At 38.0% G+C, this 27,687-nt stretch overlaps 2 protein-coding genes and 1 long non-coding RNA gene across 11 annotated transcripts in view; 2 read left to right on the forward strand and 1 right to left on the reverse strand.

Annotated features, from left to right (window-relative positions):
- The window catches only part of recql5 (RecQ like helicase 5), a 73,716-nt gene that overhangs the window by 21,554 nt on the left and 24,475 nt on the right, over nucleotides 1-27,687 (reverse strand). For 4 of the 5 annotated variants that reach the window (XM_008104437.3, XM_008104436.3, XM_008104438.3 and 1 more), the window contains one exon: nucleotides 2,749-2,964. In XM_008104437.3, coding sequence (XP_008102644.1) covers nucleotides 2,749-2,964 — 216 coding nt within the window. Of the gene's footprint in view, nucleotides 1-2,748; nucleotides 2,965-10,562; nucleotides 10,744-27,687 lie in introns of those variants that run through there. The other variant, XR_010002872.1, reaches the window with a different exon arrangement.
- LOC134296252 (uncharacterized) lies at nucleotides 4,861-7,011 on the forward strand. Its single transcript, XR_010002874.1, has 2 exons — nucleotides 4,861-5,058; nucleotides 6,105-7,011. It is a non-coding gene; the product is annotated as an uncharacterized LOC134296252 (long non-coding RNA).
- On the forward strand, nucleotides 7,304-26,251 carry smim5 (small integral membrane protein 5). 5 transcript variants are annotated; one of them, XM_062970617.1, is made up of 5 exons: nucleotides 7,612-7,827; nucleotides 19,317-19,356; nucleotides 19,524-19,676; nucleotides 22,547-22,701; nucleotides 25,114-26,251. In XM_062970617.1, exons 4-5 carry the CDS (start codon nucleotides 22,575-22,577, stop codon nucleotides 25,227-25,229), a joined length of 243 nt encoding a protein of 80 aa, XP_062826687.1. In that variant the 5' UTR covers nucleotides 7,612-7,827; nucleotides 19,317-19,356; nucleotides 19,524-19,676; nucleotides 22,547-22,574; the 3' UTR covers nucleotides 25,230-26,251. The 5 variants fall into 5 exon arrangements, with proteins under 5 accessions (XP_062826686.1, XP_008102640.1, XP_003217255.1 ...); XM_062970616.1 differs by lacking the exons at nucleotides 19,524-19,676; nucleotides 25,114-26,251 and adding an exon at nucleotides 23,915-24,427 and having other exon boundaries at nucleotides 7,304-7,827; XM_008104433.3 differs by lacking the exon at nucleotides 19,524-19,676 and having other exon boundaries at nucleotides 7,607-7,827.

Raw genomic sequence — 27,687 nt, forward strand, 5'->3', positions numbered from 1 at the left:
TGATCTGCTCGTACAACCCCAAATATCTGCAAGACCAGTATCTGCATTTATCCACATCCCAAAAAGAATATGATCTATGTAGGCATTTTCTAAGTCATCCAGTACACCTTTATGACATTCTTGGGCTGGAATGTCTTCATTTCCATAGGATTTGCTATCATCTGTGGCTTTGCGTACTTACACAAAATCCAAATCCAGAAACTTATCCCATGGATACTGGAACTGTACGAGACACAAAAACAATGAATCCAACAGATATCAGAGATACCTTGATGGGCTAAGATGGATGAACTATATGTTTCCATCTTTAAACAATATAAATAGAATTTCAAAAACACTTTCAGGGAAGAAGCAGGAACAATCTCAAGCCATTTCTATATTGTTTTATCTAGTTTCACCAGATGTATCTATTTTTTTCTTTTTGCTTAACTTAGTCTACAGTTGATAAAATCACAGGTACAATTTTGCCTATGATAGCAGAAGAATTCAAAATAGCAGAGGCCCTGTTGAATGTTAGGCTAGCCATGAGGTTTGCCAAGTATACAAAAGATGTTTTTTTTTTTCTGTTTAACCACCTCAGTTCCAAATGGAATACAGGCTGGCACTATCTGAGGCTATTAAAGCAGTGTTGTTCTGTTGGCATTTTTACTTTTAAAGACTTTAAAATATATTTTTGAAGACTGTTTTTCCACCTGCTTTGTGTTTATATTTTATTGGACACCTGTTTATGATGCTGCTAAGCAGGAAAAATGGTGTATAAATACATTTTAGAAATAAAATAAAATTTATGAAATGGCTAAAGTGAGTTTTAGACAGCAACTGCGTGCCGAGGATTCATATCCAACTGTTGTTATTGCTTACCCAATGACATTTTAGTACAATTTCTATGACAGTCTTAAACACCTATATGTTATCAGAGCTCTCTTATAATATTCTATGACCATTTATGATATTTGTTAAAACATGAAAGTTGCTTTGTTCATCTTTAATTTCATAATATTATTTCTGATATGACAATAATATCATTTTAAGGACTCAGTAACAATAAAGCAATGGATTCATTCCAATCAGAATCAGGAGCCTGATTTTTGACATTGGTCATGTGTTATTCACTAACCCAGTGGTTCTTAACCTGTGGGTCCCCAGGTGTTTTGGCCGACAACTCCCAGAAATCCCAGCCAGTTTACCATCTGTTAGGATTTCTGGGAGTTGAAGGCCAAAACATCTAGGGGCCCACAGGTTGAGAACTACTGCACTAACCCTTTGGTTGCTAAGGCACCAGATTATCACCAATGAATAAACACCATCAGAAACATATTTGCTAAATAAGAAGTTTTTACCTAATTATGATGAATTGTTTCCTTTAAAAACATTTTTACATAGAATCATAGGAGTAAATTTACAGATGCAAAAGATGCAGAAACATTATAAAGTGTAACTAAACCTCTGATACAATATAATACTTTAAAATGTTAATAGTAGGCGATGAGCAAGAGCTAGCAAAAGATAGAAAGTACAATTGGCTCTTAACATTTTTGGATTAAATATGATATGATTATTTGTGTATTACAGGCAGCCCCCCCAGTTACAGACAAGATAGGTTCTGTAGGTTTGTTCTTAAGGTGAATTTGACTGTAAGTCGGAAGAGGTACATTTTTAAGTATAACTCCAGGCCATCTATCTATCTAAGTTTTGTATAGCATAGGGAAGAGTTAACACCCCTGTGACATTTGTTTTACTGCCTGTGTCCCAGTTGAGAAGAATTCATCTCACTTTCTGTCCCTGTCATAAGTGAATTTTGAAAAATTTGGTTTGTTGTGGAAACAAGGATTGGCGATAAAGCTGCAGTGGATGTATCACTTTCCCATAACAGCTCTTCCAGGAGTGGATTTCCTTTCCTAGGGGCAGATTTTTCTCACTTCCTGTTACCTCACCCCGCTATGTAACTATTAGTCATATGTAAGGTGAATGTGTACAATCAAGGACTGCCTGTACTGTATTTCTTGCCACCTGTATTGTGCCATTTGTTGCATGGACTTTGAGAACAACAGCACTGGGACAAAATCAAACCAGTGGGGTTGCTGTGCCCGAGCATTCACTCTCTCACTCAGGCAGGTGGGAGAGTATTGGATGGGAGTGGGGAAGGTGTTCACATTGGTTTAGTTACACGGGTGGGAGGGTGGAAAAGGACTGAATTGCTGTCTCCTTCTCCTCTTATTCCCATCCCATCCTGTGGGTAAGTGTATAAGGGAATGTGCATGCGTATGGGCCCGGTCACTTAGCCAATACATGAGTATGTTAAATATGGTTTAGAGCACCTACCAATATGTTCTTCCTATTTGATGGGGACCCTGTGCCCCTAACTTTTGTGAAAATGGAAAACCAATTGCACAGCATATACTTTTATACCGATAATTAAAGAACCGCTACAATATATTCTAACATTTGATTTAAACTGGAAAGAAATAGAATATGCATAATTTCATTAAGCTGAGCCTGTTCAGGTCTTATCGTTCTGTTAGGAATTTGCACTTTGCATTATGTAGTCAGTTATTGAACTGATTTGTTTATCAAGGGATAGTTACTTTCTAAAGTGGGGAATTTTAGTCTTCTTGTCCTTAAATCTAAGGAAACCGACTGAGTAAACAACTGAAACTACCATAGGGCAGCAGAGAGTGACAAAGAGGAACTCTGTATTTTTTACTAAAGAACTTGCTCCATCTCCTGTAAGTTGTGTCAAATCTATACCTGTAGCCTCTTTTTCCTCCTTCATAGAGGTCTGGATCATAGGAATTCCAAGAGGAAGCAGAAGGTCCAATGCAAGTTCTGCTCCAGGCACTGGTGCCCTGCTGTAGTGCCTCAACCTTCTTTTTAACTGCTGCTGAATTTCTACAATAATCACAACATTTGTTGCACTCTGGAATGGCATCTCCAAAGAAGTTGGCTATGGCAGCATGACGACAACTAAAAAAGCAGAGAGTTACAGAGTGTAGCAAAGAGTGTAGCAACGAGGCAAATATAGCGAGATGCAAGTAAGAGAACTATTACTACTACTACTACTAATAATAATAATAATAATAATAATAATAATAAATCTGTATTTATTTTTTCTCCCTAAAACGGGACCCACAGCAGCTCACAACATTGTGTAAAAGAATATATATATATATATATATATATATATATATATATATATATATATATAAAACACAACCTATAAAACAATTTTACAAACAAGACAGATGGTAAGGTTAACGAGACTCAATAAAGGTTAGCCTATACAACAAGAAGAAATTATCATGATCGGCACAATTTAATTTCCCAAATGTCTAGGATTCTGAAACCCACTGACATCTAATTTTAGAATCATTTTAGTACACAATCTGGTTAACCACAAACAGTGTGCCAACAGTCGGTCCTTCCAGCTTTCATGCAAAAATTGTAATAACAGTTGTGACTCTCAAAAAAACCACAGGCATGAAAAGTTATAAAGGAGTCTTGTTTTAAGGTTGGTTCACACTGTCCTTTCTCCCACTCCATACAAACACTTGAAATGCTGTTATGAACAAGTGGAAAAATACCATGGTATCTCCATGTGAGGGCAAACATCTACATGGCAGGAAAATAACTGGAAATGCTTGCATGTACAAAATAAAAATGTACAATATGAACAAAATCTTGTGCTGATTGAGTTCTACTGGCAACTTACAGCTTCTAATGAAATGTATCATCTATTGGCATTTTCCCTTTGATTCTTGCTGTTTAAGATAGTCTTTAATAGATAGTAATTTATTTTTTTGTAAAAGAGCTGCTTCTAAACTCTTCTGCCTAAAGTAGTATTTACAGGCCTATATACACTTCACCTCATTAACACAACCAAAGATTTATGGTCCAACTCATCAGTGTTATTGAACACCATTACCCCCCCCCCCCCACCCCAAATAAAAAGGCTCTATAGTTTGGGGATCTAAAGTTTTCTAAGTACAGTATATCAGGCTAAAATGGTATAAAAGGGTTAAGTCTTGGTCACCCTATGACATGACTAGCAGCAGCATGGAACTCCCCTTCTCTCTGGCTATATCTGTACACATCTTATCAGGTTTTATATATACTTATAGCAGAAATAAACATATGGCAAATGTGCTGGAATCCTAGCTACCAGGGACATTGGCCTCTGCTTGACCAGCCCCAGGCAATGGCTCACAAACAATGAAATTCCAAGGCCTTTTGTCTAGCTGAGGTGAGAGAAGGCATTTACATTTCTATACTCTAGCATGGAAGAGTATAGAAAATGGAAGGAAAAAGGAAGAGGGGCTGACCAAGGGCAAGATGGATGGATGGTATCCTTGAAGTGACTGGCTTGACCTTGAAGGAGGTGGGGGTGGCAAGGGTTGACAGGGAGCTCTGGCGTGGGATGGTCCATGAGGTCACAAAGAGTCGGGAGCAACTGAACGAAAAAACAACAACACTCTAGCCTGGAAACGCATCTCCAAACAGCCAGGGGAAAAAACAAAAAAAACAACAATTGCTATATTTTATTTCAGCATTATATATATATGCACACACACACTTGTTGCACTTATTTCCCAAATCCCAAATACATAAACTGTCTTAGGGTTCAAAGTATTGGGCAATCCCCACTAAAATCTCTTTTCTCAGCAAATTTCCTTGCCTAAGCCACAACCAGTTTGTCAGCAAGTCAAGCTTCCTCCTGACCAGGCCCTCTATTGTCCTCAGGAATGTAGATCCCATAGTTCCATCATCCCCGCTGAGTACATGCCAACCTCCCCTCTGTGGACTCCTCCCTGCCCCGCCCCCCCCTCCTCCCAAGCCATTTCTCCACCTGGCTGGGAGGATTTCCAGCTGCATCATCAAAGGCTCAGCCAATCCCGGGCCAGGGAGACAAGATTCAAATTCTAACAGTGGAACAGACTCTACTTAACTCCTTACAGGAGCACAGGTTTCTCAGATTTATTCTTTGGGGCGGGAACCCATAAGTTTCCCTCTCTGATGAGGATGAACAATAAAATGCCTCTGTCTTTATCTTCAGCTGCTTTGGTGAGTATTATTCTGGAACTTTGGGTTTATTATTAATTATGGTTGGCTATTAATTGTTAGCACTTCTTACCAGGCAGAATTCTCAAAGTATTGAAGTCTAGATTCAATAACAGAAGCACTTCTTTTGAATAAGATTGCTTCTTTCTAGCACTGTGTCCAATAGTGTTCTTTTATTTGCAATCTACATGTACTAACCTAGAGAAAGAAAGCCAATTCACTGGAAACCCACACTATCACAAAGCAATGTTGTTACGCTTGCTGAAAGCTTTACCTTAGCCGTTTCTGTAATGTATATAATACGCTTGGGGAAGCTTTAATCTGTGTGCAAAAAGTGATGTCTTTTCCAAATCTAAAGACTCCAGGGCTACATAAAACTTCATTTATGTACTTTCTCAGAACAAATAATAAGTAAACACAGCTAAATAGATTTAGAAACTAACCAAATATATTTTCAGTGAAACTCTGACTTATGTTTAAGTCAGAGGAAAATAACAGTAGATTTCTAGTATTAAAGGGTAACAATGCTAGCAGATACCCTTGTGGCATTTTAAAGGGTAGCTATGTATGCTGTTTCCTACCACCCTAGTTTACATACTTGTCACAAGCAATGGAGGAAAATGTCAGACAGAGAAATCTCCAAGAGATGGCAGCTTTGCAGCCCTAGCAAGCAAAACAAGCAACCGTTTGTGCCAAAATAGAAAAAGATGGCACCCCTCAGGTAAAAAGAGCTCACACAGTGCCAATAACAGTGACAAAGCCATCTTTATAATCCTTGCAAAAATGGCATTGCCTCACACCAGTCTTGGGCTTAAAGAACGCATTCTTTTCATGGCCACTGAAAGACTATCATCCTAATTTCCACACACCCCATTCCCTTCCAAAAATATGCTAATATCACTCAGCTAGAAATGCCAAAGGTCTTTAGCAAGTTAGTCTTTTGTCTTGAAGAAGAGAATGATATGCAATTCCATCATATCAGGAGCACAACCTTTATTTTTCAGTTTGTAGCAGCTCATAAAATGGATACTCCCTCTCTTCTTGTACAGGATCAGCAAAGAAAATTTTCAACTCATATCTTGATGGAAAGTGGAATTGCAACAGCTATCAAAGTATAAGAAATATGTTAGGTAGTGTGAGAGGAGGCTACAAACCTCCATTATGAGACATCTTACCAGATCTACTGAAAAGTTGCTTTTATCATCAAGAGCAGGATCTGTGTTGTTTTTAATGACATTACATGTTTTAATTGTTTAAGTTTTACATTGATGTGATCAATGTTTATGAATTGTATTAATTATGTTTGTTCGATTTTCTTTTTAAGTTCTGTGATCTGTACTTTTGGATTTGTTTGTTTGATTTAATTCTTGATTTGGAGTGTGATTGATACCATGTATACTGCTTTTTGTGTTGTGAGCCACCCCGGGTCCCCTTGGGGAGAAGGGGTGGGACATAAAATTTATTATTATTATTATTATTATTATTATTATTATTATTATTATGTATTTATTTTAAAAGTTGCTAATTTGTTTAGTTTATGTGCTGCTTACTTGGCTAGAAGCAATCATTGCTCTGATTTGGAATAACTAGAACTGCACCCTGAATGTTCATACCTTTTGTTCACGCCATAAGAACAACACTAAACTGTCTCTAAAATGTGATGTTCCCATAGGAGGAGGAAGAGTAAGAGAGAATACAATGACAGATATTCTGCTTTTGCAGAAAAATAGCAAAGAAGTAGACTCATCAACCTCTCAAGCTTCCCTGGATGAGACCTGACAGGCACCTTTGACTTCACTTTACTGGGGAGCATTATTTTGTCTTTGGATACAGTTTTTAACATTCATCAACATGATTGGTATATAAATATGTGATAACATATTTAAAAAATTAACTAACATTATTTTCAAGATTCAGAATAGGGATGAATTATCAAATAAAATTATTTTAAGTATATTCACTGTTTCCAGATTAGTATGTGTTCCCAAAAAAGCTTAAAACGTTCCTTCTGAGAAAGGAAACAATAAAGATTACATAAAACAAAAGCAGCCCTGTCCAGAAAGGGCCATTTTAAATAACTTGGACATTAATATGGAAGTCACTGAAAAAGCTAAGGTTCCTCCGATCTCGACAAAAAGACATTACCGAGACAGACATCTGTACTTAAATGTTTCCACAAGCCCTGGAAGAATTTCAAATGTTCTCAATTCTCTTAACAGCATTCAGCAACTTCGTCACAAATAGCTGATTTTTTTCTCCAAACCTAATACATGATTTAGCTGCAACAAGGGAAGAAAAACTCAATTGCCTTGATAAACAGATGGACAAATGGAAGGAGCTTCTGTAACTTCTCAGGTTTTATGAGAAATGTTTTAGTAAAGTGTGAAGAAACTGTGTTGCAATTCAAGAGTTACACAAGGAGCAACAAGTGTTGAATTCTGTGGCAAGTTCTGTGTTGGTGAGTCTGTACTGACAACAAGGCTACCTCCTCCTTCCTGCACATGTAATATGAAACTTCACATCTCTAGGACTACTAACAACAAAAAAAGAGAGGGAGGAAGGGAAAGAGAGCGAGGGAGGGAGGGGAAAAAAGAGCAAGCAAGCATAGGAAGAGCCAGCAATTGGCTGTCAGTAGCAGGGACAACAGAAGCAGAGCAAGAAAGGAGATAGGCGACAGAGGGGGTCAGAAATGGGGAGAGAAGCCGACATGAAATGACTATGAAATGAAAACACTGGAGACAGCAAAACCACCAGTCCTCCAACACTTCAGGGGTAAGGATGGCTTCTGTCCATATTTGTCCTAATATTAGGGAAGTTGGTGCTCTTCAGTTTATCTTTGGGTCAATATGTCATTGAAAGTGTTACAACATGGGATGGCAGGGAAAAGCGTGTGGGTAGGACACCTTATATAGGGAGGTGTGGCGGGGGGGGGGGGGGGGAGAGAGACAAAAGGGGTTAAGTCAAATGACACAGACTTCAGTTTTGGGATGTTGTCTCTGACACTGCCCTCTCCATCCTCGAATTTGGCACTGAAAGACTTCCAAATCAGTAACACAAAGAGTAACATTCCAGGAGCAGCAATAACTATGATATTATTCTCCTAAATGATTCAGGTTAAAAGAATTTTGTATCATCTTTTAATTTACAGCATATCCATAGAATTTCTTTCCAGGACTTGGTTACAGGGCATGATCTCTTCTGCCTGTCTGCTAGATTTTGAAGGAATGTTACCAGCAGTTGCCAAATTACATGGTGGTTGCTAAATTTTGTAGCATTATTTTATCCTAACAGCAATAATCTTTGCCTTCAGCAAAAGAGGCCAACTGCTTTGGTACACAAATCAGAGTCTGTCTCAGTTTTCTGAACTTTGTGCCAAACACATGAAATTTTTATTTCACTTTGATATACGCACACTCGGTCCTCTGACAAATTTAGAATGTAACAACTGTAGAAATGTGGCCCAAGTTTCAATGCAGTCCTTTATTGAAGAATGTGCGGATTTATTTTTAACAAATCATTAATGGCCCATACATAGATTTTGCTACAGAGTCCTATTTTTCTGGATTCTCACACATATCCCATGTAAACATACCCCAACTATCTGGCAATACTGGCCATTATAACTTACCTCCATATATGTGCAAGGAAAGAAACACTTGCTCTGAAAACAGTTTTCATCAGCAACAATGGCCTACTTAATTGATACATAAATCTGGTGCCCTCACTATAAGGCATACCATCAATCTGTAAGCAATGTTTTTCTGCAACGAATATGGTTTCTACATAGTAAAATTAATTGTTATTGTTACACACACAGACACATACTAAAGGGTAATTTAGACTCTGGGGAGCATTTCAGTCACCCTGGACATTCGGTAACACACATTAATGTTGTTCCAACAAGAACAAACATTTTCAAAGAAAGACTTTGCCAAGAAGCAAAATTTGGTAAGAAATTTCACTTAGACATATTGTTCAAACCAATCCTGGGAATGGTAACACTTAATATAGATAATGGTTGTTCCTCCTTGGGTGTTTGTATGCATACCATGCTAGGCCTGTTCACAAACAGCAATCTGCATTTTGAAATTGTTACACAGCATTGAATGTCTTGACCTCATTTGTAAAAAATAAAATAAAATAATAACGAAGCCTTCTTTCTGTATTCAAGGCTGACACACACTATTTGGGCTTTGGTCTATGAAAGTTTAGAACATAAGTCTTATATTGCTTGAGCTCCTCTTCATCCAGTGGCATCCCACTAGGTAACTAAAGTTCCACAGAATTCTGTCCTGAGCCCAGTGCTATTCAATATCTTTGTCATTAACTTGGATAACGGAGAAGAGGGCATTGTTATTAAATCTGAGATGACACCAAATCACGAGGGATAGCAAATACACTAGAGGACAAGATCCAAATCCAAAACGATTAGCAGATTGGAAAGCAGGGCCAAAACTAACGAAGTGAATTTCATCAGGGAGAAATGTACAGTACTAAGGCAATAAAAATGAAATGCAGATACAGGATATAGGATGGGGAACATTTGGCTTGAAAACAGTCCATGTGAAAAGGATCTAGGAGTCTTAGGGTGGATCTGCATTGCTATATAATGCAATTTGAACTGCATTATATAGGTCTACACTGTTCAAGCTGCATTTATATGTCAGGGTAAGTCTAGCCTTAGAAGACCACAAGCTGAACAGGAGTCAACAATGTGATGTGGAAGCTTAAAAAGCCAATGAGATTCTAGGCTGCAACAAAAAGGATATAGTGTAGAAATTGAGGGAAGTCATGGTCACACTCTATTCTGCTTTGGTCAGATCTCACCTTTAATATTGTGTCTAGTTCTGGGCTTCACGATTCAAGGAGGATATTGACAAGTTGTCCAGAGAAGAACAACCAAAATGATCAAAGGTTTGGAAAACAAGACCTATGAGGAACAGCTTAGGGACCTAGGTATGTTTAGCTTGGAGAAAAGAAGGCTGAGATGCGGACATGATAACCAGGTTTAAATATTTGAAAAAATGTCACACCGAGAAGGCGAGGAAACTTGTTTTCTGCTGCTCTGGAGACTAGGACACAATGGTGCAATTGGTTCAAAGAGTTGGAAAGAAGATTCCACCTAAACATTAGGAAGAACTTCCTGACAGTAAGAGCTGTTCAGCAGTGGAATATGCTGCTGCCTCCGAGCATGAAGGAAGCTTCTTCTCTGAAGATTTTTAAGCAGAAGCTGATGGTCATTTGTCGAGGATGCTTTGACTGTGTGTTTTTGCATGGCAGAAGCAGGTTGGACAGGATGGCCCTTGGGGTCTCTTTTAACTCTAGAATTCTACAAGGCTTCCTTGTTTTTACTGTAATAGACTAGCATACTGAACTTATTACAAATATCTCATTGAAGACATTCTGCAAATAAGAATGCAACTATACATTGGTGAGCATGTGGAAGGACCCTGTTGAGGTTATTTGTACTAACAGAGCAAGTGAACAGAATCTGTCATTTTACTCACATTTTTTTACCAAGCCAGCATGTAACAATGCTTGATGCTACTCTGTGTCATCTAATTAAAATCTCCATTGGTTATTGATGGTTCTGAGTGTTTGTTCAGAAATCCTTGTAATGAAAAGTAAACCATTCATGATATTTTATAAGATTTGGGCCCCATTTTTGATGGGATCTTCAACACAGTTCTGAAAATCATAATAATACAGATGTCAGTCCACAGAAAGATCTTAGATCCCTCCCTCCAAAATTGTCATGAAAAACTATGATTTCAAGTCAGCATTTTCTTTCTAAAATGACAGCCAGAATAAAAAGAAAGTCTTAGCACATGCTCACAAGGCTTGGATTATGCGGACCTAAGGAATGAGTCCCACAGTTGAGTTACTGCAATTATGCTTGACATCTGAGACAAAGCATATCTGAAGATTTCAAGAGACATATAGCGGGTTCCTAAATGGAAAAATATTTAAAGCTAGGCAGAGGTCCAGTGATCAACAACCAGCACATTGAACTTTATTAACTTTGGAGAAATTTGCATTACTAATGTTTCCAAATCACTTTTAGAAATATCCCCAAAGAGACCACAAAGCAGATACAACCTTGATGATATATTTCTGGTCCTGATATATCTGAAATTGCATATCCAATATATCAGATAACATAGCTAGGCATCCATGATTAAAACTGGATGCAGAAATACTCCAAGTTAGATATGTTTATTTATAGTGGTTATTTGGTCTCATTTTTTTTCACTTTGAAGGCTTATAAAAGTTAATAAACAGAATTGTTTAAAACTTGAGGAACAGCAAGCAATCTCATAGAACAGGATAAAAGACGGAGAATCTAGGAATCTACCAGGGCTAACAAGATTTCAGACTTGATACCAAGAAGCCCCCCTGGACAACTCAACCCACAACCACAAGAGGAAAGAGAGTAGAAACTCTGACAAGTCCCCCATTCACTTGTAATGACGGAGAGGACAGAAGAAGGACCTCCACAGAGGATGTCAATATTTAGGTGCCTATAGAAGAAAGCCATGGGGAAGGTGAGACCCTTCAGGTCCTATTAATCAAATTCCTGGAAAAATAAAATATCACATCCAGCAATTAATCCCACAGTTCTCATTGCCTCTATCTTTTTCAGATACATGTTCAATTACTTTGTCCATCTGTCTTGAAATGAAATGCTTTGTGTTAAGTGGAAATTAAAACACAAATGAATATGAATAACACACTCCTCCAAAACTCTATTCAGTCTTTTTTTACAGCAGCCACATGCAGATGTCAAAGACAATTGGAACCCACAAAGCATAATCTATATATATAAAAGGATAAAAAATTTCGGCCTAGGACAAAACAACAAAACTACACATCCCAGAAACACTAAACTTGGCAACACAACCCCTCATCCCAGAAACACTAAACTTGGCAACACAACCCCTCATCCATGCCTCTACGTTCATACAACAAAAAGAAAAGAAAAATAAAGTCATAATTAGAGGGAGAGGAATAATTGTGTTTTATCCAATTGCTGCCAGTTACAAGGCTAAACTCTGCCCACTTGGTCTCCTAGCAACCCACTCAGACAGGGGACAGGCACAGTTAGGCCTCAGGCCTCTTCCCCACAGTCTATAAAATACAGATTATCTGATTTTAACTGGATTATATGGCAGTGTAGACTCAAGGCCCTTCCACACAGCTATATTACCCATTTATAATCTTATATTATCTGCTTTGAACTGGATTATCTTGAGTCCACACTGCCAGATAATTCACTTCAGTGTGCATTTTATACAGTTGTGTAGAAGGGGCCTCATATAATCCAGTTCTAAGCAGATAATAGATTATAAATATACAGTAGAGTCTTACTTATCCAACATAAACAGGCCAGCAGAACATTGGATAAGTGAATACGTTGGATAATAAGAAGGGATTCAGGAAAAGCCGATTAAACATCAAATTAGGTCATCATTATACAAATTAAGCACCAAAACATCATGTTATACAACAAATTTGACAGAAAACATAGTTCCATGTGCAGTAATGCCATGTAGTAATTACTGTATTTACAAATTTACCACCAAAATATCACAATGAATTTAAAACACTGACTACAAAAACATTGATTACAAAAGGCAGACTGCGTTGGATAATCCAGAACATGTTGGATAGGTGAGATTCTACTATAATATGAAATAATTACTGTGGTAGAATAATACAGAACAATATAATCTCTAAAACCAGGACAGTAAATAAACAGCAACACTCTGAAAGCGAAGAAATTGGGAATTCCACAAACGAAACAATCAGGGCCAGCTAACACCTCCCAAGAAAGGATTCTTCCAGAAAGGAAGCTAAGAAGGGAGTAAATCAGTATGTATTACCAAAGTCATTATTATTACTATCATTATCATTATCATTATCATTATTATTATTATTATTATTATTATTATTATTATTATGTTGCTGTGAACTGTGAAAACGAATACAATCTGGCTCCAAGTATTCAAAAAAAGTAAAATCAGAATATATAAAAATTAATGTGGTATAATAAAACAGAACAATACAATCTCTAAAATCAGAACACTAAATAAAGAACAACACTCTGAAAACGGGAATTCCACACAGGAAACAATCAGGGCCAGCTAACATCTCCCAACCAAGTATTCCCATCACCAAAGTCTGGCAAATCCTGTTTTCTGAGGGCCACAGACAGTAGAAGCACATAAAATATCGCAAAGAACACCAGTCTAAAAACAAGGGAAATCCAGACAGGAAACAATCAGGGCCAGCTAACACCTCCCAACAAAAAATTTACTCAGGGAGGAAACAGCCAGGCTTTAAACCTGCAAGGCCATTACATGCTAATCATTTTGCCTAATTGCAGCATTCATACTTGCCTCCAACAGACAAAAAAAATATCAGAAATATTGTATATTCACAACCTTTAGGAAATAATATCCCCTGATGGCGAAGCGTGTTAAAGCGCTGAGCTGCTGAACTTCTGGACCGAAAGGCCACAGGTTTGAATTGGGGGACCAAAGTGAGCTCTCACTGTTAGCCCCAGCTTCTGCCAACCCAGAAGTTCAAAAACATGCAAACGTGCATCAATAGGTACTGCTCCGGCGGGAAGGTACCGGCGCTTCATGCAGTCATGCCACATGACCTTGGAGGTGTCTACGGACAAGGCCGGCTCTTCGGCTTAGAAATGGAGATGAGCACCAACCCCCAGAGTCGGTCACGACTGGACTTAACATCAGGGGAAAACCTTTACCTTAACTACCACCAGTTCCTCAATACTTTATTTCCCACACCACCATACTTCGCCACAGCAACGCGTGGCTGGGCACAGCTAGTTGTATATATATTGTTCATGGCCCTAGTTTAAATTTGTTACTTCCCAATGAATAGTATAATTTGCTTAATATGTTCTGCATATGATTCAAACTTATTCATTTAATATTAGTTAGTGATAGGCTGAGAATGGCAAATCCAAGATAACCCAGTGAGTCTTCTGGTTTCCGAGAGGCTTAGGACTGGTTCTCTTATTTTCCAGTTCAACATTCCTAAAAGGTATGTGGCAGGGTCTTTGCTGCCACACAGCTTTCAATTCACCAACGAACTATTTACTTAAACATCCCAAAGAGAATTCCCTCAACATTTGCTGCCACCTGTCAAGGTATTTTTCTACTATGACACTTTATTCATGATTTGCTACCAAAGGCAGTTAGAGCAAAGTACATCCAGGTATTTATTTCTGTAAGGTATATTATTTAGAGTTGCCTACAAGGGGAAAATGAAAAAAACAACAACAAAGAAGCCACATTCTCCAACTGATGTATTTTAACCACTCCCTACTTCACATGACTGCACTGGTGGAAACTTTCAGGTTCTCTTTGAATTGGAGTGACTTTCAAATGACATAGATAATATATGTCCAGACAAACCTGTTCTTCAAAGGTATTAGACTACAGTCATACAGAAGGAGACAGCAGTTAATTAGGTGACTATTCCTTCTAAAAGAAGTCTAAATTCCAAAATTTCTGTTATAAAACAACTACATGGTGTCGTTTGATATAAGGATCTGTTGCTCCTGTTAGTTGAATACTAAGTAAGAAAAAGGATAAATAAAAAGCAAGAATCCAGGAAAATATAACAAAAATACAGCCTAAAAGTTTCTGGCAAAAATAGCCTGAAGAGTTTGGCAGAAGTCTTATGCAGCAGCTACAGAGAAACACAATTTGAAACATGTGTCTGGGAATAGGACAGAGTCCTGGCTTGTGTTAACCAGCTGTCATATAGTAAAGAGGCTTCTTAGTCTCCATAAAGGACAACTGCCAAAGAGCATTTGCTACAGGCTAAACAGTACAGCAAGCTAGTATACTGTCTATTCATATCAGAAACACACTGACTCTGGAGAAACTAAGGGGACATCTACACTGTATAATTAATGCAGCTTGAGACCACTTGAACTGCCATGACTCAATACTATGGAATCCTAGGAACTATAGGTTGGTAAAGCACCAACACTCTTTGGTAGAGAAGGCTAAAGGTATTGTAAAATTACAGTTCCCATGACACCATAAAACTGAGCCTTGGCAGTTAAAGCGGTGTCAAACATCATTAATTCTATAGTGTAGATGCAGCCTCAAACACAGCAGTGACTTCCTTTTGTTTTTTACAAGCATTTGGACTGGCCTTTTCTACGAATTTCATCAGTTATCCCTTGAACTTGCCCACCTGATATCCTTCTGAAGGACACTTCTGAAGGATAGGATGAACTAAAAAGACACCCTGAAAAACAAGAAAAGCTACAGTATACTTTTTCATGGATCATAAGCTAGACTTGTGAGTTCCTCCTTCCAATTAGTTATTGTGGTTAGCAGTTTTCAAGGCCTAGCCTTGTAGAATCATAGAATAGTAGAGTTGGAAGAGACCTCATGGGCCATCCAGTCCAACCCCCTGCCAAGAAGCAGGAAATTTGTATTTCCAGTTTTCATGAGTCTTTTTCAAATGGGAGACACGGGTACTAATTCTCCAGCTTTTCTGGTGTCCGCTGCAAGGAAAACAAAGTGCTGTGTTCAAATCTCCAGCTCAGCTACTGGAGGAGAAGTTTCCAAAACTGCATTGACCTATTGCTACAGCTTGCAAAGGCTTCTGTACACTGTTGCACAAGAAAGTTGTAAACTTTTAAGTTGTAAAGTTGTAAACAGAACTTATTGTTATTTAACAATAATCCAGCTCGTCAGCCAATTCTGAAGTCAACAGCAACAAAATGCATATGCCCAACCACATGTAAAAGCTGAACAGTGTCCTTCCTGTCCACATATCCACTGTTTGTTACTTAAGATTCAAAGGTTAAAGGATAAATCTATGTCACGCCATAGTAACATTTCCATGTTTAGTTCATATACAGTAGAGTCTCACTTATCCAACGTTCTGGATTATCCAACGCATTTTTGTAGTCAATGTTTTCAAAACATCGTGATATTTTGGTGCTAAATTCGTAAATACAGTAATTACTACAGTAGAGTCTCACTTATCCAAGATAAACGGGCCGGCGGAACGTTGGATAAGTGAATATGTTGGATAATAAGGAGGGATGAAGGAAAAGCCTATTAAACATCAAATTTGGTTATGATTTTACAAATTAAGCACCAAAATATCATGTTATACAACAAATTTGACAGAAAAAGTAGTTCAATACACAGTAATGCTATGTAGTAATTACTGTATTTATGAATTTAGCACCAAAATATCACGATGTATTGAAAACATTGACTACAAAAATGCGTTGGATAATCCAGAACGTTGGATAAACGAGACTCTACTGTACATAGCATTACTGCATATTGAACTACTTTTTCTGTTAAATTTGTTGTATAACATGATGTTTTGGTGCTTAATTTGTAAAATCATAACCTAATTTGATGTTTAATAGGCTTTTCCTTAATTCCTCCTTATTATCCAACATATTCACTTATCCAATGTTTTGCCGGCCCGTTTATGTTGGATAAGTGAGACTCTCCTGTACTATGAATGACTGAACAGGCAGAGTAAGATAAACTACGACGTCCCCTCACCAGCCATGGGCTCTAAGAATCTTTAGCCAATAGCCAGCAACCTCTTAGAGAATTACAAAGAGCCGGTGTCACTCACTTTCTTTGCAGAATCATTCTCTGATCGTGCAGTGACCAGTTCTCTTATCAAAAATACTTTTTAAACTGCTGCTGCTTCCTCAACATGTCTCTTGACTGGCCAGTTGAGAGGAAGAGATCAGAATAGTGTTCAGCTACATTCCTACAGCTGGACTCACAGCAATGACATTTTCCTTCAGAATCTCTGAAAAGATGCCTGTTATTCTGTGTCCACCAACAGGAACATAACTGGATGTTGTTCTACATCCTCTTCTCTCCCTAAATCAGTTAGTGACTGTATTAGGGGCTCTACCACACCTTAGAATTAGTAGGGAAATGTGTTATACTTCTGCCTAGGAAGAACATAATGTATTTCTTGGCCATCTACTCTGCCACTTGCAAGGCTGGTTGGGGGGGGGGGGGGGGGAGAGAGACACCATAGTTTATCTTGCTCTGCCTGGCCAGTCATTCAACAACTATACTGCATGAGCAGTTTTGTTTTGGCTTATTTCCATGTTTGTTATCACAACTGCACCATGCCCACATGCTCACAGACAAAAAGATAAATTTTACTCCAGGGAAAGCATGAAGGCTCATTTGGCATTCCCTTTGCAGTTAAAAAAAAAAAAAAAAAAAAAAGAGAGAGAGAGAGAGAGAGAGAGAGAGAGAGAGAGAGAGAGAGAGAGAGAGATTGAGACAGACTATAGAAGTTCTAAGAAAAATATTTTTCACATCCAGAAAATCTTAGAGAGGAGGTACAGATGAATGCTACTTAATGGGAATGCCTCTCTATAAAAACTGATTATACAATTGTGACACAGTATCAAAAAAAAATAAGCTATAGGCTTCTTTGCTATTACTTGATATTCTTTTTTTACACAATGTGCTTGGAAGAAAAACATGTTTTTGATTTGATCTATGTTCTGGCTTTCCCAAGACAGCTTTAACTCTATTTCTTATAATCCATTTCAATTTATACCAAAAATAGTAGCTTAGTGGCAGAGTCAACATGTTGCCTGTAATAGAACTCAGGTTCTTCAGAGAGAAATGGGGAAACACCCAGCACAAAAACCTATGGTGACTTCGACAATTAGTTTTCAGCAATTCACTTCTTAACTTTTTAACCTTCACTTTTTAAGGGTTTGATTGTTCATGAATTTGATGAAAATATTATCCGTAGTAATTTCTAGGTCCTCCTAGAATGCAACTATAATCTATTTATGTCAGAAGCTGACCCTGGGGGATCTACATATTCCTAGAGAATATCTCTCTAAGAATACCTCTATGATCAATATCTGGCATAAGTTGATCACTGAGTTCCACTGAAGGACCCACAGATTTCTAGAAAGATATTATCTCAGGTTAAAAGAAGAGTTTTGTTGTTTAACTGACTTTTGTTCACTTTCACTGAGATCTTGTGCCTCAAACTCCCAACTAACGTGAAAGGCTGATTGTAGATAGACCACTAGCCTGGGCCCAATAAAAAGGAGATTGTTATGTTCCTAATGAATTCATGTACTACAGGAACAAATTATCCCTGAGAAAAAGAAGCTGCTTTTTCTTTGAATGTGAACCATGCCACAACCATCTTTTGAGACATTTCGCCTTCTGCATTAATGCTAATTCCTCACAACAGGATTCCATTTCACAGGTCCACAAGTCCATGCCAGTCCACAATGTGAAAGCCAGACCTTCAAAGAGACATACAGGATGCCAAATCCCCACCCACATAATGGGACTCTAATTATTTTCCCAAAAGACAGAAAATACTGGTGTTCTCACTCTAAATCTGGAAGCAATTTTATGGTTCAGAGGATATAAATGTCTCATCTCCTCCCTCCAAAAGTGGTAATTAAAAGTACAACAATGAAAAAAATATTTTGTAGCCTTCTTAATGTATTAATCTTAATCTTCACAAGTGTCTTGGTTATTACCTTCTATGTAATCATGATTTGCATTCAGTTCACAAGGACCATGACAAACATTCTGTCCGAGGGATCATGCTGCCCATTTGTTTTAAACTGGCAATATGACTGTATTGGAATATCATAAAAAGTTACAAACTCAAATACACTGGTTAATCATGTCTGCTTTTTGAGAGTAGCTATATACCCCTACAAATATTGACATGTTTACTGTGATGTAGAAAACCTTCAGGAACAGCCCCCCTGGGCTGACCTTTTTATCAAAAAGCCAAAGGATATGTTTAGGCAGCCTGAACAAACTCAATCCCATTACATTTCAAACGCTGAGCAGGATCAGGGCTAGGCACTCTTTGGGCAGTTTGTTGTTGTCAACTGCCACCAGCTGACTATGCCTTATGGTGACCCAATGAATGAGAGACCTCAAAGTTACCCTGTCATCAACCACCTTGCTCAGGTTTTACAAATTTAAGGCTCTGGCTTCATTTATCCACCGGCAATGCAGTCTTCCTCTTTTCTTACTGCCTTTCACCTTCCCAAGCATTGCTATCTTTCCTGATAAGTCATTGGTAGATCATTAAAAAACTTGGGATCTTCAAATAGGACTAGAAATGAATCCTAGCTGTAGACATTCATTGCGAACCATAGTGGATAACAGTGGCTTGTATAGATCAATAATTGATAATTCTGTTCAATATTTTAGTATTCAGCTGCTGCCAGGACAGATGGATAAAAGTATACAGGTAAACTGTTAAATATTATTCAGTATCATAGAAATTTCTTTGAACTCACTTGTTAAGCATAAGGAATGTGCGGGTTTTTTTCACCTTCAGAGTAAATAGCTACATTTAAACATTTATTACAGTAGGCTTACCAAAAGTAAAAGAACTATTATCTTTCCCATGTCTAGGACCATAGAATGTCGCTAAGTATCAGAAAGGTGTAATTTCGAAGTTCAGTGACTGAGGACTCCAGTGTGGAAATAGAAGCAAAGCACAATTATGAGTCTCTGACCATCTATTATGGAGTAGGGTGGAGAACCCATACAACGCTGTTCCTAGAGGTAAAGTCATAGGCTCACAAAATCATCACACAGCTTTCATGTACCACATGAAAGGGAAATTGTACGACATTCCTTCTTTGGAACACTTTCTGGGAGGAAAGTGTCTGCAATGCTGTCAGGACCCAGATGGAAGCAATTTTAAAAAGCATTTAACAACAGATAATGCCTTTTCAAAATTCACCTGCAATCCATCAACAACTGACAAGAATGGCATACCGGAAAAGCAAGTTTGCAACCATTACTACATTATACCATTGTACAGAGAAAATACCATGGTTGCTATGAACTGTAATTAGCTTCCAAAGGAACTGGAGTGCTATTTGGCTGAGTGGTGGCTTATCCAAAGTGCAGAAGGGTAGAGTGATAAGAAAAGAGCCAAAGCAGAATTCTTTTGCAAAGATGAGCTATTAACTTAAGTGGCTGGATTTTTCCATGTTCATTAAAAAGATGTTACACAAAGCATTCTGCTTATTAGATATTCTTTTTTATGGCACTGGATTACCTCTGCCTATAAAGAGGCATGAAAATGCAAGCACAAAAGCGCTGAAAGAATTTCTTAGAATCAAAAATAAAGTGTCACTTTTAAATTATATGGAATTGACATTTGTAATTTATTAAGGTATTACAGTTCCCTGGAAGATAATTAAATACCTCATGAAACAACAATCCCAAGATTCTACAGGACAAAGATATGACAGTGGTAGTTACAGTAGTACTGAAATGCTAAAGAGTCCTTTATCTGTGACAAGACAGTCAACTTAGTCAAACACTATGCTAGAAGACATGTGAACATGAACTTTCTTAAGAATTTCTTTAACAGTTCTCCTCATTCACACTACTTTACTTAGCTGGAGAAAAACAAGTTCAGAATGACACAGTTCCCTTTCCCAGCTGGATGGAAAAACCATTCATTGGAACTGGATCACGATCCTTTTCTGCTAAAACTGAGCTTCTACAAATTGCCTCTGGTAACGGAAGCAAAAGCTTTGAAACAAAAAGATGCAAGTTCTTGCACAGAATTCTAAACTTTCTGCTTAAATCCTGAAGCATTTCTTCTGTCCAGATAAAATGCAGCATCCTTTAACTGTAGTTGCAAATAATATCATTCCTATAGATAATGAGTCCTTTTGTGAGCTAAAATATTTCCTAACCAATGCCCTGGCACATTGTTTTTCACCAAACCCTGGAGGCCTAATTCTTTCAACACAACTTTCTGCCCAACCCACAACCTCCTTATGCTGAAAGAATGTTAAGTTGCTGTGAAAAATTGGCTCAAGCGCTCCAAGCTTTGCACAGACAAGTCAATTAACTGCTGCAATTAAGACGAGAAAATACACACACATCTCTGTATAGATGTGGCCTGAATACGGCAAAAGCTATTTTCCACATTTTTATTTTTCAATTAATTTTCATGCACAGGATAGGAAAGAATTAGAAGAAAATAACTGTTCACACAAAACAGAACAATTAAATATGTACTTGAATTAGAAATGCCTACTTTAAACCCCATTAATTTCAATAGATGAATGACTAAACATGATTCGGGTGTATCCATACTGGAGAATTAATGCAGTTTGACACCACTTTAACTGCCATGCCTCAACACTAGGGAGCATGGGATTTGCAGTTTGGTGAGGCATCAGCACTCCTTGACAGTAAAGGCTAAAAACTTTGGAAACCTACAAATCCCAGGATTCCATAATATAAAGCCATAGCAATTAAAATACAGTAGAGTCTCACTTATCCAACATAAACGGGCCGGCAGAATGTTGGATAAGCGAATACGTTGGATAATAAGGAGAGATTAAGGGGAAGCCTATTAAACATCAAATTAGGTTAAGATTTTATAAATTAAGCACCAAAACATCATGTTATACAACAAATTTGACAGAAAAAGTAGTCCAATATGCAGTAATGCTATGTAGTAATTACTGTATTTACGAATTTAGCACCAAAATATCATGATGCATTGAAAACATTGACTACAAAAATGTGTTGGATAATACAGAACGTTGGATAAGCAAATGTTGGATAAGTGAGACTCTCCTGTAGTGTCAAACTGCTTTAATTATGCAGTGTAGATGCATGCTGCGTCTGGATCCAACCTCCTGAAAATAAAGTACAGTATATTTTTGAGCTATAGTTTAAAATGCCCCTAAAAAGATATTGGTATTAATTCATAATAGTACCAGTAAGTGCTATTATTTGTTGCTAGAACCGTGAGATCATGGCATAAAGAAGATGGAATTTAAGAATCTCTAGAACAAAAGTAAATCCATCTCAGCGGAATGAAACTTAGAACATAGAATGATGTTCAGTATAGCAGTTCATGCAGATCATGTAAGATAGACATTCAAAAGTGCTAGCTTTCTACTGAGATAGGACAAGTCATTTCTGCTTTACTAGACACTTAGGTTACTTCCTTTATAGAAGATCAAAAATGCAAACCAGTGTTTGCATTTTTTCAAACTGCTAGGTTGACAGAAGCTGGGTCTAACAGCGGGAGCTCACCCCACTCCCAGATTCGAACCGCCAACCTTTCGGTCAGCAAGTTCAGCAGCTCAGTGGTTTAACCCACTGCGCCACCAGGGTGCCAAATAATTATTGGTGGACCTCAATATTATGTGAGTAAAAACTGAGAAAGCAGCTTTTGCTGTGTTTGAATGTACATTACATGTGGATGCATCTAATAAGCCTCCTCCAGAGGAGCAGCATGTGACTAGAATCCAAGGGCAGAGCCCTGATAAACTTGTTTTGCTGGTGAGTTAGACTTAACAACAAAGCAAAAAGCTGTTTGGTGTTCATAAAGTGAGGCTAACAGCAATACTCTCACGTATATTCTTCTTACTTCTCACCCTTTTGTGTCCCAGTGTTGCAAAACGTGGGCTGATCCAGACAATGTCTTACAAGGACTTTCAGAATGAACTCTATGCTATTGGTAACAAGCTGTGGCTCAAGCTCCAGAGACTACCCAAGGCAGAACCAGTTGAAATTGTGTGCTTTTCTGTCATTATCTTATTCATTGGTAAGTACATTTTTTCTATATGTTTGCAACTCACTAGACTCATCAGATGGGACTATTTTGTTTTGCAGAGTCAATAATATGCTCTTTTGGAAACTGACATTTCTTTTGCTTTCTCAAGAAAATTAACATGATTCAAGTGTGTTTGTGCAAAGCATACTATTCAATACAGATTTACACTGGTAAAATCTACCTCATGATTATGTAAGTACTCTATACTTGTGAACACAGCAAGAGAAACTAATCACAATTTTATCAACTGAACGACAAGGGAGATCTCCATATTTATGAAAATAGGACTCTAAATTAAAGTGTTGTTGTGGTGGTGGTGACTGTTACATTTATTTCTATCCCACTTTTTTGCAATTAAAATGCAAACATGCCCCAGCACAACAATTAGCAAGACACAGCAACTTATGCAGTCAGTCTATCAAATGCCTGTCTAAACAGAAAATACTTTCTTTCTATGTCAAAAGAAAGTAAAGAGGGTGCCAGTCTAATTTCTCTGGGAAGGGAGTACCAGAGCCAGGGGCAATAACTGATAAAGCTATCTCCCAAGGTCCCACCATATGTATCTTAGAGGGTAGAGAGAGGAGAGATGCTTTAATTTGTCCTTATCCAGTCCAGTACTGATGATAGACAACGATTTAAGACCCAAACAGCTTCCTTGGTTTATAGTAGAAAGATTGCACTCCCTCTGAAGATAGAGGTGAGTGTCATACCAAAGACACTGAACACCAAGTTTTCAGACAACCTCCCCCAGTGATTTCATATATATGTTAAACAGCATGTGGAACTCTGACGGATAATGGCCAGGGAGTCAAACATTCTCAGTTTGCCCCTCCATCAAGGAAAAATAGTGCCTCCCAAGTCCCATCCCAGCAAGGTGACCCTCAATGATACCATGGTACTGAAAACTACAGAGAGGTTCACCAGAACCAAGAAGGACACACTCTCCCATCTAGCTTCCAGGTAGGTCATCCACCAGGCAACTTAAGTCATCTGTCCCATAACCAAGCTCGAAACTAGTTTGAAATGTATCTTGATAATCTTTTTCATCCACAAACCCATTAGCTGGGAAGCCGCCAAATACAGCAGAACGTTGTCTAAAAATTGAGTGTTAGAGACTGGCCAAGAACTATCAGGAATGGTGGGATTCAAAAGTTTTATAACTATCTCCTTCTGACAACCTGGAACTTTGTCTTGTTTTATCAAGGCTTTAGCCGCTCCCTAACCCAGTAAGCCATGATGAGCAAAGATCTAGAATACATGTGGTGGCTCTCATACCTCCAAGAATCCCGTCTACATCTTTGGGTTGCACAAACTGGACAAGCAGAAGGCACAGTTACATCTACTGGATCTGTCTCAATTATAGCATCCAAGTCAGAATGTATCTTAGAAATTTATCTGCAAAGTACTAGGCACGTCATTCTTACTAGGCTGTCATGTCATCTGGATTACCCTGACCACTTGAAACAGCTCTCTTGGCCAGCTTCCTGCATACACAAGCGCCTTAAATGTATATTTAAATGTATAATTATGTATATTTTAATGGATATTCTTAATTTTATTGTAATTTTTAATCTTGATGGATTTTTAAATTTGATGACAACTGTTTTTAATGTGTATGTTTATATTGTTAGCTGCCCTGAGTCCCCTGATGGGTGAGAAGGGTGGGGTAGAAGTGATGTAATAATAATAAATAAAATAATAAATAAAATACACAATAGAGCCAGAGGGGGAAAAATGCCTTTGCTACCGGTATTTCTCACATATGCTTTAACCAGTGTTCAATCAGACGTGCTCTGAGTTTTCTGCCAATGTCATGCTAATTGTTTTCTCACATCACCATCTGCTTCCTAGAAAACTAGGTGTCCATTTTGGCTCTACTCTATGAGAGAAGGTATCTTAGAGCAGGCAAACACGCTCAAAACCAGAAAACTGCAGGATAGGGCACCTGGTCTGGGGGACAGAATTTTCATACCCATCCCTATTCACTGCCATCGTTTTCCTAACCCTGTAGGCTGTGTGCAGTTCCTTAGATCCCCTTTTGTGGTTCTCTGGAACTCCTGGGGTCAATGGAAAAAAAACCCCAATTTTGATTTTTAAATGCCATGACAATTTTCATCATGTTGGGAGCAAACCAGAAGGCAAAACATTTTTTGTGATTTTTAAAAATTCACCTCATAGATGTCTCATAGATATTCCTTAAACATAGTTTGGTCACATGTATTCTGCAGTTCTTGCAAGGGCCACCGATAATAATGTGTTGCATTACTAATTTCAAAGAAAGGAAATATATTTAAAAGCCACAAATGTCCTTTTTCTGTTACTCTGTTCAGGACACAGCTTTGCTTCGCCTTCTACTTAGCATTTCCAAAAGCTAATGTGTTTTCCTTTTACTTTATATGTCAGCTGTAATACTTTCGATGATGATCATCGCATGCAGCTGTTGCTGTGGCCAGTGCTGCAGTGGAAGCCCTAAGAAAAAGAGCAGGAAGATTCAGGTTCGACCAGTAGTCCATGCATAAGAAATAATTATAGAACATAAGAAGAACGAGTTTGCAACTATGCTCAGTCCTGGCAGAGGAACAGCCTCATGCATTTGCATGGAGAACATGACAGACTGAAAGCACCAAGCAAAGAAAAAGGGGGAAGGATAAGAGATTAAACTTCAAGCGGACTATGATCTTATGCAATGGCCATCATGATACTGATGAAGTCATGGAGTTCACAGAATTTTTCTATTTTTTCCCCTATTAGAAATAGTAGTGGTGCTATCAAGATACTAAAATGAGAGTGACACACTTGGCTGTACTGGAAAATGGGGGGGGGGGGGGGGAGCCAATAATGTCCTGAAGAAATGTCCATGGTTTAAAGCAAGTTCTACTTCTTGACAAAGGAGAGTTCCAGAGAAATGCAGAGTACTGAACTACCCAGTGAACTCCAAACTACGTGCAAATGTTCAGCAGAATAAATTACAACATGAGCAGTGTTTCATCTGGCTGTTCTACTGTCCACAGCCAAGAGAACTAAATCATATATCTGACCAAATCATTCATTCAGGAGAAAAGATGATGCAGCCTTGCAGCTGACACATGAAATTAGGAGACTGCAAAAGAAAAACAGGAGCAATCCTCTTTCCTCTACTAAGAATAATGCCAAAGAAAACAAATATACCTATTTACAATTGTCATTGCTTATCTAAGGATGCAGGTGAAAGGATACTGAAAGCTGTAATGTTATTTTGTTTATGTGCCTGATTTAAAGTGAATATCTTCCTCCTTCCCTTTCCTTGTAAAGAAAAGAAATATAGTATGTTTTTACTACATGCACAAAATTATTTTACTTGCATGTTACAAATCAGTTTTAGTCCAAGGAATAGGGGAAATGAGCTACATTGTCCACTTGCACATGTCAAATTTACAAGCCAAGTGTATTTTCTGGGGGAAAATTGTAAGACATAGTTTATATCTGTAGTTAACCATATTTAAGGCTGTTTGGACAAGAGGACTCCCCCCCCCCCAAATTAAAAAACAAAGATACCCTTTCATTTCAGAACCTCTTATTGGTTAGTCATAAAATGGATGCCAAATGCACCATTCCTTGTGGCTTGTAGTTTAACGTATATTTAGCCTCAGCAAGATGACAAATTACAGTGAGGGCTGTGTTAATTCAAGAAATGTGTGCAGCAGCTGGCCGATGGCATTATAACAAATGGTAAAGGAAAAGTACAGCCAAGAATGAGCTTCTCAGTTAGAGTTTACAACTAAAAAGGCATGCTCTTTGTATATTTGGCTTGTTCTTCTGGGAACCTCAAACAGACTTACAAATGTACAAGGCAGTGGAACACATAATAAAGCCTGGCATGTGTAAATGGAAACAGAAAAGGTAGAGAATGTGAATACAGGCAAAATCTAATGAATTAAATGTACTGATGACATAGTGATAGGATTAACAAGGTAATCAGTAATTATGCGTATCTAGGAGCCTTCCCATCTTGCTTAGCCTAGAATATCAAAACTGTACTGTACCACTAAAAGGAAAAATAACCCATCAAAACATCAACATACCACAAGCAAATAACTGAGAATTATCCAAAGAAGGTCATTTGACATGTGTCAGTCCAAACAATACTCCTTAATTTGTACTTTCCCTTTTTTTTTTTTTTGAGTGATGCATTTAACCAGGCCAACCCTGGTGTATAAGAATCTAAGGGCCCTTCCATACAGACATATAACACAGAATATCAAGGCAGAAAATCCCACAATATCTGCTTTGAACTGGGTTATCTGAGTCCACATGTCATATATTCCAGTTCAAAGCAGAAATTGTGGGGTTTTATTCAACTGTGTGGAAGGGGCATGAGGGATTAGGAACCATGGAGGAGTGGTGCACAAAAAGACAGAATAAACAGAAAAACCTACAAATCAACAGCATAAAAGAATTCTTATTTTACAACCATCTTACTAAAGTAGCATAATGTCTAATAGTCACTAATGTTTTTTCAGTAGTAGAAGCAACTAAGGCATTCTCCTTCATTATTCTTTAAAAGCTACAAGACTAAGAAGGTCTTGTCAGTTTTATGTTTCATTATTTCCTCTTTTTGCCATCATGACAAAGGACCACACTGGCCAGATACAGTAATCGACAAAAGTTGTTCATTTCCCAGAAAGATTTTGCAAAACTGAAGTGTCTAGATATCATTGCACAAACATTTTGGCAACCGCAACATTAACACAGTTCATAGGAGCATGGATACTGCTAACAATTAGAGCAGGGGTCCCCAAACTTTTTAAACAGGGGGCCAGTTCACAATCCTTCAGACCATTGGAGGGCCGGACTATAGTTGGCCACCGAACAATAATAATAATAATAATTAATAATAATAATAATAACAGCAATAATATAAAAAGAGAGTTGGAAGAGACCCTTTGGGCCATTGAGTCCAAATCCCCTTCTGCCTTTGTGCACCGAATGCACAAGCAA

The sequence above is a fragment of the Anolis carolinensis genome, chromosome 2, assembly GCF_035594765.1.
Source record: "Anolis carolinensis isolate JA03-04 chromosome 2, rAnoCar3.1.pri, whole genome shotgun sequence".
Lineage (NCBI taxonomy): Eukaryota > Metazoa > Chordata > Lepidosauria > Squamata > Dactyloidae > Anolis > Anolis carolinensis.

Coding starts and splice junctions, on each gene's coding strand:
- smim5 (XM_008104433.3), top strand. CDS start 7,779: ATGAAAACACTGGAGACAGCAAAACCACCAGTCCTCCAACACTTCAGG. Junction 7,828..19,316: donor AGTCCTCCAACACTTCAGGG/GTAAGGATGGCT, acceptor TCAATATTTTAG/TATTCAGCTGCTGCCAGGAC. Junction 19,357..22,546: donor AGATGGATAAAAGTATACAG/GTAAACTGTTAA, acceptor TTTGTGTCCCAG/TGTTGCAAAACGTGGGCTGA.